Source organism: Haliotis rufescens, unplaced genomic scaffold (assembly GCF_023055435.1).
Source record: "Haliotis rufescens isolate VD_foot unplaced genomic scaffold, xgHalRufe1.0.p SCAF_3, whole genome shotgun sequence".
Lineage (NCBI taxonomy): Eukaryota > Metazoa > Mollusca > Gastropoda > Lepetellida > Haliotidae > Haliotis > Haliotis rufescens.
This window is the reverse complement of record NW_025964001.1, coordinates 17,209,241-17,226,469: the sequence shown is the minus strand read 5'-3', so window position 1 is coordinate 17,226,469 and position 17,229 is coordinate 17,209,241. Positions and strand designations below refer to the sequence as shown.

General features: G+C 40.7%; 1 protein-coding gene across 1 annotated transcript; it reads left to right on the top strand.

Annotated features, from left to right (window-relative positions):
* Positions 1–77: 77 nt before the first annotated feature.
* LOC124125491 lies at positions 78–16,805 on the top strand. Its single transcript, XM_048403840.1, has 10 exons — positions 78–181; positions 4,287–4,517; positions 6,932–7,065; positions 9,290–9,416; positions 10,019–10,219; positions 10,866–11,111; positions 12,883–13,029; positions 14,267–14,458; positions 15,122–15,194; positions 15,542–16,805. The coding sequence occupies exons 6-10, from the start codon at positions 10,877–10,879 to the stop codon at positions 15,735–15,737; spliced, it is 843 nt and encodes a 280-aa protein (XP_048259797.1). The 5' UTR covers positions 78–181; positions 4,287–4,517; positions 6,932–7,065; positions 9,290–9,416; positions 10,019–10,219; positions 10,866–10,876; the 3' UTR covers positions 15,738–16,805.
* Positions 16,806–17,229: the final 424 nt, after the last annotated feature.

The following is a 17,229-nucleotide window of genomic DNA, read 5'->3' as shown; positions in this document are numbered from 1 at the left end:
AAGCGACTGACATATGGAGAGTTCATGTAACGCCCTTGTCGCCACACAGGTATATTAACTTCCTGGTTACAGTACAATATGGCGTCTGTGGGAAGCACAAGGCCTGTCTTCTTTTCGTGGATCTTACTGGTTTTCATTCTCGCCTACCTTTGTAATTATTTTGTCATCACAGAGAAACTAAGTAAGTATACCTCGTTGTGTGTTCATATCTGCTCATGTCCTGACACTGCTTTGTAATTCGTGTGTAGAAGAAGCACAGGTAAAAACATGATGTGAATCATGATTATGCTTTGCTTTATAACAACATGTATCCTGTCTGAAATTGTAACAGGCACTGGTGTGTTCACAGCAAGTATTTGGCATTGTGAAATAAATAACCAAAAATAATGAATTCTCAAAATATCAACGAGTTTGCTTGAAGTTTTTCTATCTCAGAAAATTTAAATTCGGTCAAATCATTTGATTTTTTCACCACTATCCCACACGACAAACTTTCTTCCTTGATCCATGAAGGGTATGTCACTAAGCGTGGTGATCCTTGACATAGCCTCATCACTAGTAAATCAAATGTCCTCTGAAGTTTACTTACAAAACAATATATGAAGTGTCCAAGAAGTTTAACTTAAGGAACAGGTCATTTGATATTCTGGGGTGGTGGTGATAGTGGTGGTTGGGGGTGGTTTGTGAGGTGGGAGTTCCGGGGATTTATAAAATAGAATAATCCAGTGAAACCGCCTCATCTATTTCATATTCAGATTCATGAATAAGTCAGTGAGTATTATTACGCCGCTGTAGCAACATTCCAGCAAGACCACGACACGGAACACCACAGATGGGCTGTACACATTTACGAATGTTGGGAATCGAACCCAGGTTTTCGGCGTGATGAGCAAGCGCTTAACCGCTGGGGTACCCAACCATGAATAAGGATTCACAAAAAGCACTCCACAAAACTGTATGACAAGACTTCAACGTTCCAATAGTCCAGTTTCCCTTAAAGTCGAGCAATATTCCAGATGGTCCACACCTTCGGAGGTACAATCGACCATGCTTTTTCTTCGAAGATTTCATACCACTCAAACGTTGTTTGATCAGAGAAACAGAATTATTTCAGGCAGACACACAGACAGTTTTATTCAAAATGCCCCTGCCCCAAATATATACAAAAGTATGATCATGCATGCGCATTTTATATCGAAATTACGATAAGGAACCCATTGCTTTCTGAATGTAATATCCTGCAACCAGTACTTAAAAGCCTTTATATTAGTCATATATACAAATTGTAAAGGCATTGTTCCAAATTCCCGAAGAACCATGTGATTAAAAGTTGATCTGTCAACCATTAAACTAAATTGTCAACTTTAATATGTACTGCTTCAATTGTATTTCAATACGTGGTACCCCATTTTTCAGAATCATTACTGGTATTACCAAGTTTCGTTAGGTTATTATTGACAGAATATATTGGCCGTATTTGCTTGCGATACAAGACAGATCTGAGCTTTGCTCCAGATCTAAGGGGGTCTCTATAGGTGTACCATCATAAAACCACTTTATATATAACATTTAAGGGACCAACATTTCTCAACACAATAATCTTAGTGTTATTCAGATTTATTTTCATACCAGTATGTTTGAACTCCGCTGCCTCCTTCTTGGCAGTGACAAAGGGCGAAGGAGCTTCTTCCCCGAACGTTGATACCATGTCCGTATGGATGGCTGTTGGAGGTAGCCCTTTCAGTTCAGAGTTACTTGATGACGGTAGCTAGTTTTATACATTTTCATCAACAGAGAATACCTAGTCACTTTGATACCTGCAGACATCTACTCTCTGGATGTGAATATGACCCAAATGTAGCCTGTACGCATGGGAAGTTGTGTACTTAATACGTGTATACTATCAAAGGTGTACTCTACATCCTTAGTAGTTAGGCCCAGAACAGGAAGCGATGGTTGGTCAATCGCGCTCGGCATGCTTGGTCGATTTTAGGGTTCCAGCTCTGTTCAAGTCTGAACACAGGCTCCCCTTAGGCTTCTGTTGGAAACCTTTTCATGCAGCAGTGAATAGTTACCCCGAAGGATAAGATTTATTGTGAATGCAACACTTCTAACGCCTAACAGGCAACATGGGATGGTTACACCAAAGGTGGCTGAGAATGCAAGAGAAATAATATGGGATTGTGATATTTCGTGGGCCTCGTGGTCCTCCTGAGCACAGGCTCATAATTATCATCAGTTTGTACAAATGTAGTTGACGACTTCTTAGAAACGTAGGTAGAACATGCCTGCCAAATAAAACCAGCAATTAAACCAGCAATTAAACAAGGGAATATGTACACACAGCCACACAAATTACAAACAAGACACAATCTCCATAAATTTTGCATCGTAGTGATTAGAAGCCGCCACATTTTCACTGCGTTTTCACTCGGTTTGTTGCGATCTGAGTTATTTATTTGTGTTTGGTTCCATTGAAACTTGCCGCCAATTCGCAGAGGCTACTAAGGACAAATAAACCAGAACCTTTTGTAGTCTGGAATTAGTCCGCATGAATCACCCTTGCCTGATGCACTGCTGCTGATGCATGCGCGCCAGTTCCATCGCGAGTACAAAACTCGTGGGTTCCTAAACAAGTATTTTATTAAAATAGATAAACTATGCAAACCAAGTCGGGGATATTTTGTTTTGGGGTAAAGCTAATGGAAAAGTCAACAATGTCTGACAATGAAAGTAGTTTATTTATGTGGCAAGAACAGTTCCGAAGAAATCAAGCTCCCAAACACAACATTGTGACAGTCATGAAGCACGTGACCTCGGACAGCACGTGCAAGGGTTGGTATGCAAGATTGTCACTCAGACTCGGTTGTGAACAGACTCATATTGTATTCTTGAAACCAAACGCTCAAATACACTTTATTAAAAATATTTAATCATTAAGAAAACAACAACATTGATCATGCGACGTTTTTAACGTGCTGAACGTTTACGTGCCACAGGCGCGTTGCAGGTGGGCACACGTGACAGTATTGTTGCCAAAACATTGCATGATGGCAGTAAGAAATGGTTGCAAACTGCCACTCAGTTAAAGGAACCGTTGGCACCAGGCAACTGGTATAACTGAACATGCATGGGAGGTGCGAAATGGTCTGCACAGATGCGTGCACGATTTCCACGTGTCATCCTACAACTTACTGCACGTCTTTTGAATCAGAGGCGTCAGTGGTTTAGGGAGCGCCATCACTGGGATTTGTAGATCTTGGCATTAGGTGTGATTGCCTACTCCCCAGCAGATATGATCATATCATTTCCGTTCGCTAAAGCCATATAGATCAGAATATATGATGTCCACTATCCCCTACTTTTTTTTTGCAAAGAATAAACTATGAAGCCCTGAATAAAGATATACGTGTATATGTTTCCCCTTTTTGATTTTTAGTTTTTCTCATCAAAAAGGTTATCTACTTACTCTATCATGAACAGGTAACATAATGTAACACAACATTATACATATCATCTTCTCAGCATTTAGAGAAAATACACGTGCTCAAACCTTACTATGTGTCTTTAAACTTCTCTGCCGACATGTGTTTTCCGACATAATATATAATCATTCACTTGACTTGAGTGTCAAAACAAAAATACTTCCGTCAATATTCCAACTGGGTGTTGATTGAAATGGGGGTTCAGATAAATTCACAGAAATAATAATGGATCATTGGTTAAACAATTGTATGGCGTCACCAACGTGTTTAAATGCTAAATGTATACGCTAATAGTTCGTGCAGGAGACCCTGTTCTTTCAGATTCACATTCTGACGCCTGACTCATTTCATTTCATTCATGACATAAAAAGTATTCAAAACATAAAACTTAAACACAAAACATAAATCGACACCAACATTGTATTAAGTCCTTGTGTCCTAACTATATTAGACAAAGTACGCGATGTTATATTATTTAAAATTATTTATGAAGATGAGAAAAGGTATTAAAAACTTATCATTTAAGTATGAATCGCTCAAGTTCTTTGTGGTCTAGCCTAAACAAGGGGCGGTCGGGTAGCCTAGTGGTTAAAGCGTTCGATTCCCGACATGGTACAATGTGTGAAGCCCATTTCTGGTGTCCCCCGCCGTGATATTGCTGGAATATTGCTAAAAGCGGCGTAAAACCATACTCACTCACTCACCCTAAACAATAGATATAAGTGGACTGAAAGAAACGGCCGTAAAAGCTTCATATGTATACGCGAGCTTAACATGGTGATATGTATTGTTGTGTTGCAGCCTTCTGGTTGGACCCTGATGTCAATGAAGACACAATACAGGTAGACTATAACGTAGAGAGGACGACAGGTAGAAGCTGGTGGGATGCAGCAGAGTCGGGGTGTTCACAGTTCGGTGGGAACCTGTACATACCACAGTCACAAAACCTGACTGAAGACGTCATTCAAAGTATGGAATATATGACCTTTTACTGGATCGGAGCAGTGAAATATCCTGTCTGGATTTGGACAGGTAAGAATTAGTGAATACTTAATTGTAGATGAATCACTTTAATATAATAGGAACCACTTTTCATACATACAATGTACGTGTTGTTTGTTGGTTACAGTACTTGTGTTAGTCACTATTTCATACTAGTCTATGGACCCGTGAAGATCCAGGATAGAATAAGTCTTCAGCAACCCATGCTTGGCGTAAAAAAACGACTATGCTTGTCTTAAAAGGCGACTAACGGGATCGGGTGGTCAGGCTCGTTGACTTGGTTAATGCATGTCATCGAATCCCAATTGCGTGGATCGATGCTCATGATGTTAATCACTGGATTGTCTGGTCCAGACTCGATTATTTACAGACCGTCGTCTTTTAGCTGGAAAGTTGTTGAGTGCGGCGTAAAACAATAGAACAAAAAATATCATAATAGTCATTGACTCATCATAGATTATTTTCTAAACGGATTACCAGCTACTGGCATTATTTGCCTGTATATTGAATATATATCCTGATTTGTTTGCTGAGATGGCTAGATAAATACAAGTAAAGCTCTTGGCTTATTTTCTAAAAAGGAGTCCCAGGTAAGGTGTGTGAAAGGTATTTCTTTAATGCAAATCTATATGCATATTATTAGGCATTTTCAAATTGAAGAGGCTCTATATTGAGCTGAACGTGATCAACGTGGAAATCTTCAGCTTTCTCTGACGAGCCTCTTCAGGCCACAGGTAACCGATAATGCCGTGCGTGACCTTAACGTTACAGAGAGAAAAATGTAACGTTTTCGCCACTCAATGGAGAGGTTCAATGCTCAGAGTTCAACATATACTCAACAACAAAAGTCCTTGTGACACCAATATTTTAGTGCATTTTTCAAACAAGTAAAGTTTGTTTTTCAATATTGTAATACATGTATGGAATCAAGTCACAACAGCGCAACAGAAAAGCATGCATTCCATGCAAAAGTTGACTTTTAGGCAAGCTCCATGCATTTCACTACCCAAGAATGGGTATAAAACATGTGCGTTAACGGGTTTCCATATGCATTGTTTAGCATCGTGCTGACAACAACCACTCAGAAAAATAACAAAACTACGCAATTATTCAACATTACGAAATGCCACGCCTGTCCGAAAATGAGCGTCTGCGAGCTATTGGTATGCTTGAAGCAGGATCGAGTCAACGTGATGTTGCAAGACAATTTAACGTCCACAGAAACACCATTTGGTGTTTATGGCAACGTTGGCAACAGACGAATGCAGTCAGAGACCATCCTCGGAGTGGCAGGCCACGCGTAACCAATAATCGACAAGATAACCCGATTCGAACAACACACCTACGAAATCGATTCCAGAAACAGTGGCTGCAAGAAGCATCCTTGGCCTTCGACGAATATCTTGACAAACCGTACGTCGTCGCCTCAGATATGCAGGGATTGTCGCCAGAAGACCCATTGTGACAGGAAGCCACCGTCAAGCACGTTTACAGTGGTGCAGACAGCGTCTACGCTGGACGGCCATGCAGTGGGGACAAGTTCCATTCACTGACGAGTCTCGTTTTCACCTCAGCCACAACGATGGCCAGATTCGAGTGTACCGACGTCGAGGTGAACGTTACGCCAATCATTGTGTTATGGCAGAAGATCGGTTCTGGGTCGGCAGCGTTATCGTATGGGGTGGATTTACAACAAGACAGAAGACCCCTTTGATAGTGGTAGAGGGAAATCTTAATGAACAGCGCTACCGCGACGAGATCATCGGCCCTATTGTTCTACCGTTTTTGCGTCGTCATGGCCCAGGCATTACTTTCAGTATGACAACGCCCGGCCTCATATTGCTCGACTTGTTCAGGATTCTCTTCAACAAAACAACGTGAATGTCATCCCCTGGCCGGCTCGCTCCCCTGATCTCTCACCAATCGAGCACATGTGGGATGAGATGGATCGGCGCCTTCGACGTCAACCACGTGTTCCACAGACACTCCAGGTACTTCGAAACATGCTCCAGCAGAAATAAACAGACTTTGTGCAACGCCTGGTCCATTCCATGAGATGAAGATGTGTTGCTTGCATCGCAACAAGAGGTTGACACACACGCTATTGATTTGTAAATTGACATTTTGGCATGTTCCGGTTTTTGTATCAAATCACGCATTTTCTGAAGTCAGAATGGCAAATTAAACCATTTGAACACTTACAGGATTCTTTTATCTGTTGCAAACCGAAATTGTTTCAGATTTTGGTAAAAAATCTGATTCATTGTAACAGGAACTTTTTTGTTCAGTATACATTATAAAGCTGATCATGTTACCACATTCAAATTGTATTCAGCTGCATTCTTTTGACAACAAGTAATGTACTCTCAGTCCTTCAAATGATAGCACATACTCCGATGCAATGCACCAACATAAGTCGAAATAATACATTGTTTACGTTTCAGCCGACCAATCGAACTTGTACACTTATGAAGGCTATTTGTCTTTGCCTACATTTAAGCCATATTCGAGATTGGAAGGAAATTCAGTTGTAACCTGACATCAGTATTGCAAGAGGCAAACAAAACTTGGTCTACGGGTGAGTGTTGAACTCTCGTTTGATAAAAGTATTTGTCTTCAAGAAACTCAATTTAAAGCACTAAATGCTATTAGTCATTGACAACATTACCAATACTCAACTTGACATCAGTTGCGAAGCTTACACTCTCAGTCCACTGCAAAACAGACATCAAGCCACCCGCTGTAAATGAAGAGGTAATAAAATCGGTCCCTGCTTCTGTAATTCTTGAGACATGAAATATGTCAAACATTTTGCAAACTTAGCGCGCACGGGCGTCCCATATGGTTTGTTTTGTTTGTTTGTTATTTAACGCCGCATTCAGAAATATTCACCTATATGTCGGCGGCCTCTAAATAATCGAGTCCGAGCAAGAAAATCAATGATTGATATTGTGACCAACTATCCACGCTCTCGGGGAACGATTTCATGCAATCACCTAGCCTAACCACCCGATCCATTAATCGCCTATTTCGACCAGTATAGGTTTCTAGGGATCTATCCTACCCGGAATCCCCACTCGGGTCTTCCATATTTACAAACAAGCAAGAAGATATCAGAAGAACAGAGTCTAGGTAAACAGGGTGGTTGGGTGCAGCTTGAACGAATAATGGTTGGAGTGTCGAGAATGCGATGAACTACGTTCTTTGATGAAGTAAGCAGACTTATACAAATACAATATAAAGAAATCACACCTGGCATCCCTGTCCTAATCGCACATATTTTGTAGCAGTAAATTATATTATAGTAAGGGCTACCCCCTTTAATGTGGGTGATACAAGCACTGTCAGGACAGCTAGCAAATAAATACATGAGAGAATATGGAGTGAAAATGGCCCAAGGGGTGAAGGGGGGATGCAGAACGTGATCTTAAGTGAACCTTAATGCAACCACCGTCACATCCAGTGAGCAATGGGATACTGCGGTCACCAAGCAGACGCGAATTCACCCCCCCCCCCCCCCCCCCCCCCACCCCCACCCCCCAACAACACACACAGACACGGACACACAGACAGACACACAGACACACACACACGCGCGCGCGCGCACGCACACACACACACACGCGCGCACGCACGCACGCACGCACACACACACACACACACACACACACACACACACACACACACACACACACACACACACACACACACACACACACACACACACACACACACACACCATGCCCACCGGTCCATATGTACCTGTGCGTGATGTAAACTTTAAATTCTTATAAACAGACCTGTGTTGTGGAGGCCCCACCCTATCAATCCCATTACCCGAGCCCACTCGCCAAACCAGGCGTGATGTGGGGAGGAGCTATTGCAACTGTACAAGGAAGCCCACATCTCGTGGTACACACTACTTATCACAATGTAGCCCTGGTCATTGGAGCCTTGATGAATCAAAACACCTCATTGAGGCTTGCTCATCACAACCTGAGCATCCACCAGATCGTATCCCTTGTGCTGGCCCAAAAGACACTCTCCAGTAATTTTCAAACGGCGGCCGTTGGTCCTTGCCATGGTTATGTAGCTGGACCTGATTACCCAGACTAGAACACACAAAGAAACAAGGCATTCTTACCCTTGTGTCAAAGTGCAGATTATGTTTGAAGACTAGGCATACACGTGTGTGTTTTGTAGCATTGTGATCCCAGTTACCACAGTGCTTGATTACAACAGTCTACCTGCCTTGGAACACAGCAAACATGACATCATTTTTTGAACCAGCTTCTCTCCTCCCATATTGATGTCATGTTGATGCGGCCTGTATGGTGACGTATCAATAAACGTTGCATAACACATAAACTTGAATTAACCTACAAAAAATAGTATACTATGAATGACACTGTAAATTGTATGTGATATACTGACCTCCATCAAGGCTGTATCCAATTCAAGGCCATGTGACCGGGCCGGTACCAAGCTCCTGAAATGTTTGCAGGCACGTGTCATTGTCACAATCTGATTGTTCTCTGGAATGTTTTCACAAACATGTACCCCCAACACATTAACATGTCATACCTGATGTAATCTATCTTAAAAGAGTTCAAGGTCCTGGGATTCGAACTGCATGGCATATCGTTATTGATTCCGAGCTCGCTACCAATAGGCCGACACGAGATTTAGAAATGGGCTTCACCCATTGCTCCCATGTGTAGAATACAACCCAGGCTTTCGGCGTATGGTATCAAATAAACACATCACCTTTTGTCTCATTCGAATCTTATTTACATTTGAAGGGAAACGAATGCTACTGTCTGGGAGACTTCGTGTATGGCGTACAGCCTGTTCACTCTGGAGTGAGATGTCCAGGAAACTATGACGAATACTGCGGTGATGAACATGGGATTTCTGTGTACAAACAAGGTGATCACTAAGGTTAACGACAAGACCTTCGATTAATATTAATATTTGATTTGTATGTTATACCATATCATCGCTGTTACACATTCTTTATACATAACTGATATGGGTATTATGGTAACATTATACAATCTACAAGATTATGACACTATCTAACTTACATCATCTTAGGGTAGATAGGATATAGACACCACAGTATTCGTGTTCTGTGGATGTGATAGTGACATCTGTAACGGCGGCAGAAGTCAAGGTCCACATAGCTGCCACGTCCAGGGGTAATATATATCTACTAAACTGCGTACGGTAAGGACGAGTTGCATGTGCCGTCGAGCATTTTATGGCTAGATTATTACATTGTGTTTAATGTGAAGCAGACCAAATGCGGTTCACCTGCGTATATCCATTTGTGTAGAAAATCGCTGTTGCCGGGGTACAACGTCATGTAAAAGTTGCTACCAGAGAGCAAGAACTTACGACACACGCAAAATTCTATCCTTATTCTAACATTCGTGACTTTAAATAAAACTTGTTTCTGCAGCTATAAGAAGTTGCCTCACAGGCTTTGGTGATAATAAGAGAATGCATCTTATGTATTGCTTTTTCAGAAAGCATCAGTGTTATTCCAAGTTCAAAAAGTAAATGTGGTTCTATCAGTGTGAGCAAAACAAGGCCAAATATTACCAACCCATATTCTTACACGCATGGCCTCCAAAGACCTACTACCTACTACCCTACAGTGTCCCTGGATAGCAATTGTGATACTAGCAGGAGATCAGCTTGTGAGAAGAACATTACCAGACACATTGGTAAGTGACCCAGGCTGACCAGAACATCCAATGCTGTTATATATAGTCACGTTTAGTTATCGTATATGGTGGTTGACAGTTTCGGTTGTTATAAAATATTTACTTTATACAAACACCTTAAAAATGGATTGTGCAGAAATTTATGTGTGTAATATTTTAAGGTCACATGACAATACCATATCTTGAATAGTCTCTAGATATATAGCAGCAGCGTTATGACCCCTCATAGAATAATACACGGACAATGAACCCTGTGAATAAAGTTTATTAGTCCACAATAAGAAAATAATTACTGAAAACAATTTCACCGAATTCCGAAATATTTTCTAAATATACGTGAACGTTTACATTACAAACTTTTATCATATGTATCATAGAGCAAAGATGTGTCCATAAGAAATGTATCTATTTAGTTTGCTTTATTACGAATCTATTGATTTACCTTGCTGTTTTACTGTTCTTGACTTCAATGTATATATAATTTGTTCTCTTCTCTATATGGCTTAAATATTCTGATAATTCGCTCGAAATGACTATTGACTTTTGTATGCCAGCTTATATTCTAATATCGCTGTAACTAATGTACAAAATATATGAACATATCTGTTTATGAATAATGATTACATACCAATATTTGATGTAACAGATGAGAACCAGATGACATGGACAGGGCCAAGGACAGGGACATGGACACGGACATGGACCTGTCGTGGAAATGTTTGTTTATCAAACGCACATCGTACCTTTTATGCATCAAACCAGAAGTGTGACTTGGTAAAAGTAACACTCCGAAACATCGACCATCTGACACAGGCAATAGTGGAACTGTTCTTGTACAGAGTAAATTACTGGATTGGTCTCAAAAGAAATTCTGTAAAGAAATGGAATAACGGTAAGTGTCACGCCATATGATCTTCATGATCCTTTCCCTGTGTGTGACGCGATTTCCCACTTCGGTGAAATTCACACAGATGGTTTTAAATTACTGATCAAAAGAAAGTATACATCGACTTGGAATGATCAAGAAACGAAAAGCAGAACATTCAAGTTTGATCATTCATCTTGTACAACAAGCCAAAATACTATTTCCTGATGAATTAAAAAAAGCAATAAAACCCATCTGAGGTCACGTTTGTCATTTTTCACAAAAGAAACCCAGATGAAAATAAAAAAACACAGCTACTGAATACTTCCATAGCACCTTGTTAATGGCACTAATATATTGTGTGACCTCAGGCGTCCAGATAGGCAAAGACACGACGCCTCATGGCGCTATCGGATGACGTCAATGAGTATGCGATCCCACTCCTCCAATAATGCACATCCCAGCTTTTGTACGATGTTCGGCAGGTTTGGACAGGTTTTGTATTATCTGTCTTCCAAGACGCATATGATACCAGAGATGTTCTATTTGTGAGCGGTCGGCTAAGGGTGACGGGCAGGGCAACACGGGTGAGTTACAGATGCTGAGAAATCCCTGGATGATTCGAGCAATGTGGGACCTGGAACAGTATCCCTTGGGGCTGTCTTCTGAGAAAAAGAGGGACAACTGGCTGTAGAATGACAACCCTGTTACGTTGTCCACGGATGATGCCTTCCTTTCACCACAAATCCCACCCCACATAATGACATTCACAGCTTCCAAAAGGGTCAACCTCTTGGATGCACCCAGGGGGCAATCGTTCACCTCTCCGTCGATATACAGGCCTCCGACCAACAGGATAGAACAAGTCAAACCTGAAGACAAAGTTGAATCAAATTGCGGGTCAAGGCCATTCCGCAGTGGGGTCTGTAGGCCCGCATTCCTTAAGCACTTAATTGTATTGACAGTATGTGTCTGCTAATGCGGCGTCCCAGTCCCGTCAACGGCAATGACGTCACCGCAGATGTAAAGTGCGCAAATGGCGGTCCTCCTGTGGGATGGTCACACGTGGCCAACCGCTTCGTGGACTGTCCCTGGTGTGCCCGATATGGTGGTGTCGCTGGCAATGGTCAGCTGCAACGGAGCGTTCTTGCGATGTTGATCCAGGCAGCCCCCATCAGCGCCATCCAAAGACCCCCAAACTGATAATCTTGGCGTTTTCCTCGCATTCTTTTATCAGCTGAGATGCTTTGGGGGCCAACCGCTTACATTTTATATCCTCTTTGTATTATCATCTCTCTCACCAAAAATACTTTCTCAAAATGGTGGTCTTTAAACAGTCAGATGATGTAGGGTGTGTTAGGGCAATTGTTTCCAACCTGCTTTCACATTTCCTAGATCCAAGGTATTGAAACCTATTCACAATCTCACATGTATTCTTTCTTTCGATCAGCAGTTTAATTAAAACTGACGTCCGTTATGAGCGAATTATCGACTTGAACGCACGACCAGCGGGTCCTGACGATTGAGTGCAAAAGGTCTCCGCATCCCATTAAATAACGGTTTCTTATCACGTCAAGAAGAATATTTTATTTTCAGAAAAGTTTTATTTGGACTTTGAATTTAACTTAATCCATATATTAATTCTGAGAATTACCAACACTTACGGAACACTCTTCAATACTTTCCAATGTAAAGGGTGTTAATAATATGCCTCCCCGCTTACATGTAATGCGAACTGATATTAAATAAACATATAATATTAAGAAAATGACAGATTACAACAACATTGTTCCGTCAGGTACTGATATGCTGCTCACAGCCGACGACTACTTCGGTGTTGGCGCTGTTCTACCTACATGCCTGGCGGTATGGAAAACGTACTACAACGGTGTACAGTTCCGCTGGTTAGAGTGTCAGAGAAAAAGCCTATCTATTTGTGAAAAAGGTAATCGGTCTTTTAACTTCTACCTCTATTTACACTGTGATATCTGTTTATTCCAACAACAATTAGACTTATATGGCTACATGTAAAAAAATATGTATAACTTTCCGACTAAATCCAAATTGCTACTAACTTGTCTGTATCTGGTGATTGTTATGTATTATTTGTTTCATGTGGAGGTTTACTTTCCAGCATGGTTGTACAGGATACGTATATTTATCCTTCAGTCACATTAAGAACAATAAAACCAACAACAAGGAGGCCAACACAATCCATCATTATGCCTACACTCTCACGCTGTATATAGTAATAGTGGAATTCAAACATTTATTACCTAACTATATGGTATACATTTATTAACATTTATCAAACCATGGTCCTTTTATCTTTGACCGTGCATAACTGACGGAATCGTCAGTTAAACACAATTAGGCAATAACGGAACTTTTTTTTTTCCTCCTTACCTTAATGCCAGAAAAATGTCATGCAAAACGTATGTCACCAGCTGAATTCGAACGCGCGAAATCCTCACCGAAGACTAACGAATGTAGTCTTATGCCACGGTGACATGTAAAACAATTGTATGAAATTAACAACGAAATATTTACTTACATTAGAACTAATAGTTTATCCGTTCATGAACTGTGTTCATGCAGTACGTTTTATTTTACTCAATGCATTGTGCCTACGTGTGATTTGGAAGTTTTTCGTTCAACGAAACAAACAGATAGAAAAGAAATTACTATTATCTTGATCAGGGCCATATTTGCTCATAAAAGGCCCATCGACAGGAGTAGTAATCTTTAGGTGATTGATACATTTGCTCGAGTCTAAAATGAATCCTTTACCAGCCCCGCGACATGCATTTCATAACCCAAGTCAGCAAAGTGCGAGGTGTAAGGTTCAGGAACATATGTCACATTCATCACGCAGGATCGACTCACACAGCGTTCTCACAGTAAAGTTTCGAGTTCCGGAATATTTTTCAAAATATCTTTAAAAAAGCAATATTTTTTAAAGATGTTTAGATGCCGTGAATATGGGCCATGGTTTAAATGCGTTAAACCAATCGGATTACGATGTTTAGTCATTGGAAATGGTCAGTTCCGCGCCTCGGGGTCTAACTAACCATTTCAATGATTAAACATCGGATCCTTATGGTCTAACTTATACTCGACAACTAAGTATATGCTATACAAATTTCATGATTGTTGAAAACAATGTAATATTTATCCTTCAGTGAAAGTGAGAACTTCAACACCACCAACTCGGATGTCGACACATTCCACCAACACGCCTACACCGCCACACATTGATCCTTTGTCAACTTCAGACGTTGTGCATCCCTCTTCCACTCACAGGACCACAACAAAGAAATCAAAACTGGAAGGTGTGGCCGACTCTGAACAACACTCGAACAACGGCAATGTTGGTAAAGGTTATTTGGTATCATAGCAATATATCTGGGATGATAAGAACTTAGATGTAAATCTCTCTGTCATCATTGACAGAAAATATATTAGATCTATAACAGTAACCGCCCCCCCCCCCCCCCCCCCCCCCCCCCACACACACACACACACACACAGCCCTCCCACCACCTGTAAGACTAATATATTATAAATTGTTGTTCATGTGTGAGAGAGTTAACGGGTTTAACTTGGAAATGAGAGCTGGTTCGTGTAAGAGAAACGTTCATTACATCGTATGTCCTTTTTCAGGTATCTTTGTTGGTTGTTCCATTGCTGCAGTGGTTATTGGGGTTTCTCTCATTCTACTCCTTATACGATGATATCACCACCCTTATAGAACCTAAGTCCAACTTGTTGCCATGGAAACGTAAAAAATAAAAATTCCTAAAATTCCTAAATAGCAAAAGGCACAACTTCAGTATGTGACTGATAGATTTGCCAAGTTTCGATCAAATACACTGAATTGTTTTCGAGTTCTGCCCCGGAAAAGGAAATGATTACGGACGGACAGACAGACAGACTGGCTGATAGCTATATCCCCCCGCAAAACGGGGGGGGGGGGGGGGGGGGGATAAAAACGAACTCAAAGGTAATTCATATGATATTTATGTAAATATTTTTAGGTATCTACGTGGGAAGTTCAACTGGGGCTGTTGTTATCTTGGTTGCTGTCATACTTATTCTGATATCATACAGGTACGAAGACAATTAATTTTTTGTTCAGTTATTTTTATGCACTTAACCCTGGATCGCGTATGTATATACACAAATTATATTTAATTCTGTTGTAATGATTGCCCAAATATAAATATTTACCTCGCCATATATATATATCGAGACATAGGGTTCTACATTTGACTCATATTTGTTTATTTATTTTGCATTTACTTACATGTATGTCGGAGGCAAGGCTCTATGGCCAGTGATTTTGCTCGTTAGGGACGAGTTGTTTTTTTTATCTCATATGGGTACACAAAATTTCTATATTTTATCATTTTTGTATACATTCCATTACACTTTTGTCGCTCTTGTTAAATTTACAGAAAGAGACTATTGTGCTTCAAAGAGACACCCATCATTGCAGCCAGCCAGGATGTTAACGCGATCTATGACGCTAATCCGACGACGGGAGGTTCACTACAAGAAAATAATGTGTACGAGACCCTGTCATGTGCAAGTGATAGGAACTCACCGTGTTACTCCACAATTCATGTATATAACAACACTGACCCAAAATGACCACGTTCCCCAATATGAAAAAAGTAATGCTGTTGTGGACACAAAGATATATGATTACAGGCGTAAGCCAGCTTTGACGCAGCAGATGACTCAGGTTGTATTCAATTACCGCCTCGAAATACACATTATACTGCTCCATATATGAGAAACAATGAATGCTTACTTACCATTTGGGTTCATATTTCGGGAAAAGAATATTTCTTTTGTTTTTCAAAAGCCCAATCCGCAGACCTACCCATCCCCGTCTCCACAACACGTGAACATCCTGGTTAAAATAGGTATTCGGCAAACCATTAAGTACCTTCAGTTAAAGTCAGAACAAGTTCTATACAGGTTTCTTAGAGAGCACATGATTAGACAGAGAAAGACGTTGTCCAGTGCACTCCTGGGTTGTTGAGAAATTGATTGTTAACCCGTGAAGATCCAGGATAGAATAGCTCTTCAGTAAACCATGCTTGTCGTAAAAGGTGATTGCTTGTCGTAAGTGGCGACTAATGGGATCGGGTGATCAGGCTCAATGACTTGGTTGATGCATGTCATCGTATCCCAAATGCGTAGATCGATGATCATGAGGTAAATCATTGGATTGTCTTTTCCAGACGCGATTTTTAACAGACCGCCTTGCTGATTGTGGCGTTAAACAACAAACAAACAAATTATATACCCAGGTAAGAACCTTACAATCTTGTACTATGTTAAATCCTACCTATATGATATTACCCTTGGCACTACCTGCAAGTATTTGGTAAGTGAAAATGTCATACGTGTGTGTATTTACTGATTGTAAACATCTCGAATAATAGATTGTAAACATTCTATTGTTGACTGATTATATATAGATTGTGTGACTGTCTAATAAACTGATTGTTTATTGACCCAGGTCTTGTTTTGTTGGGTTGGATGGTCGTGTAGAGTGGTACCCCCACTTAGCGAGCTGATTCCCCTCACTCGCTTTTTAATGATTTTATATTGTTGTAAGAATGCATGAATAAGATACTTTTAGAAAACATATTCAAATTATAGGAACGATCAAGACAAGAAAACGGATATGCTCCCATGACAGTGAATATGTGTTACCAATCCATTACTTCACAGATTACAGCGTTGGTAACCAACAGGGCCGTGATTTTGTGATCCGCACAAACAAATCATGTGCGTGATACACTTGGCAGATATTGTAGGATGTACATACCACTTTTTTTATGGAACTTCAGCTGCATGAATCTGATCACACTCGATCGCCCCTACATAGGTTGTTATCACGGAGTATATGTTATCTAAATGCTGTCACACTATTGATAATACTTCCCCTGAAGACATGATCTATAGAGGCCACGGGGTGTGGAAAACATTTTCAGTGTGCCTGTTTATATTTGGATCGTATACATCCTCAAATAATATGGTTCATAATTATAGTCATATCCGTAAGATGCGTGATTGCCATAAACTCGTTCTATCACAGCCGTATACCACAAAAAAGACGGTGTTTAGG